This window comes from Macadamia integrifolia, chromosome 8, assembly GCF_013358625.1.
Source record: "Macadamia integrifolia cultivar HAES 741 chromosome 8, SCU_Mint_v3, whole genome shotgun sequence".
NCBI classification, from domain to species: domain Eukaryota; kingdom Viridiplantae; phylum Streptophyta; class Magnoliopsida; order Proteales; family Proteaceae; genus Macadamia; species Macadamia integrifolia.
In genome coordinates, this window is record NC_056564.1 from 20,759,102 (window position 1) to 20,765,012 (window position 5,911).

General features: G+C 38.2%; 1 protein-coding gene across 1 annotated transcript in view; it reads left to right on the forward strand.

The window, feature by feature from the left end:
- Positions 1-5,005: 5,005 nt before the first annotated feature.
- Positions 5,006-5,911, forward strand: part of LOC122086642 (ATP-dependent Clp protease ATP-binding subunit CLPT1, chloroplastic-like) — an 8,355-nt gene continuing 7,449 nt past the window's right edge. The window contains exons 1-2 of the mRNA XM_042655598.1: positions 5,006-5,702; positions 5,780-5,815. Of these exons, the coding sequence (XP_042511532.1) occupies positions 5,476-5,702; positions 5,780-5,815 (263 nt within the window). The 5' untranslated portion in view covers positions 5,006-5,475. The remainder of the gene's footprint in view (positions 5,703-5,779; positions 5,816-5,911) is intronic.

Below are 5,911 nucleotides of genomic sequence, written 5' to 3' on the forward strand. Positions count from 1 at the left end.
ACGATGGAGTTTCGGTTATACGGTTCAATTTTTTAAGGCAAAATCAAAACCGCGCCAAATATGAATAAGCTCAAATCAAAGTCATTTAAATTCAGTTCCGATTTTATCAGTTTTTATTATCTAATTCACAATTGATTTATATGCGATTTATAGTGTCAGTTTTGAAAAACATTTTGCAAATTCAATTTGGTTCACATTTAGAGATCATAGAGAGGGAATAGAAAATAGGGAGATGGGAGAGGGAGGAGGAGATGCAGTAGAAAATTTACCTTCATGAGACTCAAAGAGTTGAAGTTGAAGTTGAAGTTGAAGTTGAAGTTAGACACTTACAAAGACAGTGAGATTTATAACTGTTCTTGAAAAAGATAAAGACAACAATTAAATATGTTATCTTATAACTTGTATATATCGAGTTATAGAACAAATAGATGCCATATCCACGGATTAGGGACATCCACGTACATTCATGTATGTGATGATTCACCGGACTCAGATATCTTGTGATGTCATTGATGTATAGTGTGAGGTGTGGGGATGAATAGCTAGGTATGATGCAATAGTGACAATAGCTTCACTTTCGCTCGCACTCGCCATAGTGGTGGAGGGCCACGCCGTCTGCCACTTGTCTAGTACATGCAAGGGACGACGTGAATGGTGCAAAAAGCCATGAAGTAAGAATTTCTCGACGGCGAACGTGGGTGCCTTGCTCACCTCCTCACGCACTAGAGCTGCAAAGCGTAGGGAGGTAATGGCTGCAAAGGGAAGGGAAAGTATATGGGGACGGTAACTTGTCAAAGCATGCCGTGGCTGCCGGTCCAGCGTATGCTGTGATCACTGATAAGAGACCATGCATGTAGAAGGTTGGAACACGGAAATGTCTCAAATTTTCAAAGTCAACTGAACACCCACATGGTAGCTAATTTAGGCAAACCCTACAAGAAGCTATTCCAACTTTACTTCCAATGGAGTCATTCAAAACAACCATGTTCCGAGGAGAACAAATGTCTTAGTTAATGATGATAAACATGATTAAAGTATCCTTAACTAATGGTATTACCTAGAGAAAAAAGTTTCATACACTGTTACACGGACAATACGGGGATGTTTCTTCATGTTCTTTTACATCTTGACTATGTGGGTTCATATGTTCTCTTCTTTTATTTGTGGCAACAGTGGACCGAAATTCCAGAGGGCTATATAGGTATATATTTGTATAAATTTTCTATATAGGGTTTTACTATATAATTGCAACGAGATTTTCTCTCTCTAAGCAAAAGTTGAGAGAGGTGTGAGGACGAGTGTTGTAACCTTATTCTCCATTGATAGTAAAACAGGATCTCATCTCACTAAGGACGTAGGCAATCTTGTTGAATCTCGTAAATCTGTCTACATTGTTTGATTAATTGTACTTATTTTCCCATCATTTTCTGCATCATTTTAAGATTACATTTTCACAATGAACTCTTAGAGTATAAAACTATTTCTCATATCATGATTGATGTATGATTAAGGATTTTTCTGTTGTCCATGTGAGGAACCCTCTCTCGTTATTTTAATACTAAATGATTCACAAGTTTAATATGTGCATGCATGAAGACTAATTTAATGATCAAACAATCCCACTGAAACTGTATATATAAAGCCATAAACGACATTTTGGAGTGATCAACATCTGTGACTTTTTTGACTCTCTTTATCTTTCAACGTTTACATGGAAAGACAACAAATGTGGGGATTAATTACCTAACTTGTCTGGGTTCTCTCTCGCTCGCTCTCGCCGTTGTGGTAGAAAGCCGCGCCGTCCGCCACTTGTCTGGTGCCTGCGAGGGACGACACGGACGGCACAGCAAGGACGCAAACACCTGCTGTGGAGACCCTTTTGGATTGGATTTGGAGGAGAGACTAAGCCATGAAGTAAGAATTACTCGACGGATCTACGTACTTGGCTCGCTCACCTCCTCACATACTATAGCTGCAAAGCGTAGGGGTAAGGCTGAAGGCTGCAAGGAGAAGAAGGTATGAGGGGATGGCTACCTCTCAAAGCATGCCGTGACGGCTGGCTTGCTGGCCCCGCGTGTGCCATGATCGGACATCAAGCAGAAGTAGGTGGAACACGAAGTGACTTTTTCTTGTCAAGTTATCTAATTATTCTTCAAAATTTCCTTCAAATTTTCAAAGTCAACTGAACCACCACATGGTAACCTTTAGGCAACCTTCCAAGAAGCCATTCAGTCAAAACAACCATGTTCCAAGAGACCAAATGTCTTAGATAATTAATTATGATATTACTCTCGGAAAAAGATACTTACACGGCTACACCGACAATGTGATGTTGTTTTTCTAAGTTTTCTCAAACTCTAGATCATCTAGGTTTCATATGTATATATACATTCTTTCTCCCCTATGATCATGTGGTTTTTTTTTTTTTTTTTTTTTCTTTCGAAACAAAACTAAGAGATTGCTACATGGCTACACCGACAATGCTATGATGGTTTGAAAGGAAGATATTTATGCTTTAATGATAAGGCCTCATTTGATTTTGTTTCTATTTCTGTGTTAAGAAATGATTTTCGAAAATGTAAAAAGGAGTTTGATTTTTCTGTTTCCCGAAACATTTTCAACAGTATAGTTAAGTTCAAGACATGAGTGAAGGCACAACATTATAGGAATACAACTCACGAGTGAAGACATGTGTTGGAGTTGCAAGTATGCTTCATGAAGATGAACTTTAGAAGGCTGAAGGCAATCCAAAACTGTGAGCTTCGCACAACCAGGTTAGAATCGTCGTATATGCATAGTGAAAAGTTTCAACAATGGGTTAGGGCTTTAGGTAATTCGAGTGAAGTATAGGGTTTTTTCACAAATTTTGTCGCTCCCACTTGTTTCTAAAAACAGAAAAACAAATCTAACTTGTTTCTCCATTCCTATTTCTAGATACAGAAATAGGCATAAATTTCTATTTCTGATTCCAAAAACAAGTGAAACGAAACAAAAAAAATCAAACGGTTTTTTTGGTGTTTTTTCGTTTCTGAACATAGAAAAATGGAAAAACTATTTATGAAAACAAAATCAAACAGACCTTAGCAATCTAATATATGCATGCATGAAGACTAAGTTAATGTTCAAACAATCCCAAGAAACCAATTATTAGACCTTTGACTCTCTTTATCTTTCAACGGTTACATGGAAGGACAATAAATATGATTAATTACCTAATTGTCTTAGTTCATATGTACACCAATGAAGGCTTTTTCAAAGATTACCTAACTGCTAATGACTGGCCCTCTCTGTAATTCTGTATAAACTCGATCACAGCCAAAAAGAAGCTAGCTCCTCATCATTATATGCTTGGCTTTGGTTGTGTTAGCCAGTAGGGGTGGCAATGCATCATGGGCCGAGACTATTATCGTGGGCTTTGGCTTGAATAATTAACTAACCAGACCATGGCAAGCCTGGATCTGTTAAGAGGTGACCGTATGAGTAGTTTCATATTTCTTCTGCTTCTTGTAATCATTATACATATCTGGGAATCCCTATTGTGGCCGGTAGATTGACCAAAGCTCATTGTGAGGATCTATTACACAAAGTTAACTTATAAGCTGAGGATCTGGAAGGCTAAATTCTTGAGTTTAGCTTTGGTAAGCATGTCTTAATTCGGGCCACTTTATCTCCCATCCCCCAATATTACATATCCTCTTTTGAACTTCCTTCGACTCTGTTGAAGAATCAAAATTCCACAAGTCAGAAATTTTTTTGGTCAAACGGAGATAAATCTTTCGTCTTGAGTCCTGACTGTGAGCGTGTGGAGTATTTGCAAATCTAAAAAATCAAGGGACTTAAAAACTTTTTGCTAATATGAATCAAGCCTTGCTCGCCAAAAAAGCATGAGAACTTTTGAAACCAAAAAAAAAAAAAAATCTTGTGGGGAAGGGTTATGAAAAGAAAATATTTTTCCTTCTACATATTTCTTCATGGCTCTTGTCCTCATTTGGTCTCTTCAGGTAAAAAAGAGTTTCCAAAAAATTAAAAGTTATTTAATCCATTACTTATGTGAAATGATAGGATTTACTCTTACTAGGAAAAAAAAATGTTTCTTATCTTAGAAGGGCAAAAAAGTAAGCTTACAACTTATTAGTTTACAACTTCGATTTTAATCAATTTTTTTCTTATTTCAGTAATAATATTAATATTTAAAACCATCCGTCAAGTCTACAAAATTTCCATCTAGCTTGGAATTTAGTCAATCACTACCAATGAATTCCCCTCAATATTTTTCCTCATAAATTGGAATTCATATTGAGAATATATCCCATTCACATATGAACATTACGAATTCAATCCAACGATAATTGGTCAATATTGAAATTTATCTTTTGTATACCAAAATGTATAAGATCCAATTACAATGATGAAAACCTGAAGTCTATAGACCAAAGCACCAATATTGAGAGTATCTAGGAAAGATTCTAATGGTGATCTCTCTCTCTCTCTCTCTCTCTCTCTCTCTCTCTCATGATCCAATTGCAACGATGAAAACCTAAAGTCTAGAGACCAAAGAATCAATGTTGAGAGTCTCTAGGAAAGACTCTCTCACGGTGATCTTTCCTCTCTCTCTCTCTCTCTCTCTCTTGCAAAAGATTCAATTGCAACGATAAAAACACGGTGATCTTTCCTCTCGCTCTCTCTGTATTTTTAATCCTATTCTACTGAGCTGGGGTCAATGACCACCTACTCCTACACACACTCACCCACTCACATTTGTGTACGATCGGGTTTTATCTCACAACCTCTTCCCTAGGTATCGCCTCTTCAAATCAAAACTGTCACCACTAGGCTAAACTAGATTTTGTAATTGTAATTGATTTACTATCGATGATCGTTATCGGTAATTTGCAAACTGTGATTTCAGATTGTCCATCATTATGTGCAGGTTTTCACTTCTCAGTTGTCACAGATTCATTTTGTTTGAACCTTTGTTCAAACCTTATGGCACGCCAACAGTGTGCTTCTAAGCCTAAGCCCAACCTTACGTTCTCTGAAGCCTAGCCAGTATGAAGTCAGTGTTGATTGGGTTGGGCCGGGTTAGACCTGATTGATTGTCGAAGACGGCGAATTGCGAAAACGAAATGATTCTGTAATCTACCATTCTACCTTCGACATTTCGTCATGGATGTCTCCTGTTAGTTGCTAAGCGCGCTATCCCATCTCGTAACAATCCTCAAATTGCAGGTTCAGAGCAGTAGTGTCGAGTCTCGAGTCTCGATTCTCTGGACTAGCGAGCCGAAGGAAAACGAGTAGAGGCCAAGCCATCGAAACCCAGAGACTGCACAACCACCGGAGCTAGAACTGCTCTTCCTTCTTCGCTCAAATTCCTTCTCGCAAGTCTGGATCCATCCATAACGGGTAATACTTCTCTCTGGTTGAGTAGAGAACCCATTTTGTCCTCTTGTCTCAATAACTAGGGTTCCTGAAAAAATGGCCGCAAGAACGCTCTCCTTATTGCATAGTCCCGCAGCATCTTCACAATTCGATTGTAGAAAACCCAAACAGTCTTCTCTATCTTCCCCTACGAATCTCAAACTAGACGTGTTGGTGAATTCTTTGCTTTCGAATCAGCTATCACTTCGTTCCTCGCGTTTGAGGCCTCTCCTTCGGAGACCTCGGGCGGCTGTTGCGACGGTTTCGTTTTGTCTTCCGACTGCGTAAGTTTCAATCACGCTGTGCTTTGGTTTCTCTGTGGAGCTCCTTTTGAAGGGATTTGATTTTTTAATTTCTGCAGGAAACCAGATAGAGCTTCCTCTGAGAAGACACCCAAGTAAGTTTCATTGAATCTTTTTCATTCACATTTGCTTTCTTGGACTTGAATTCGTGTTTCGATCTGTTCCTTTTTTTTTTTTTTTTTTTTTTTTTT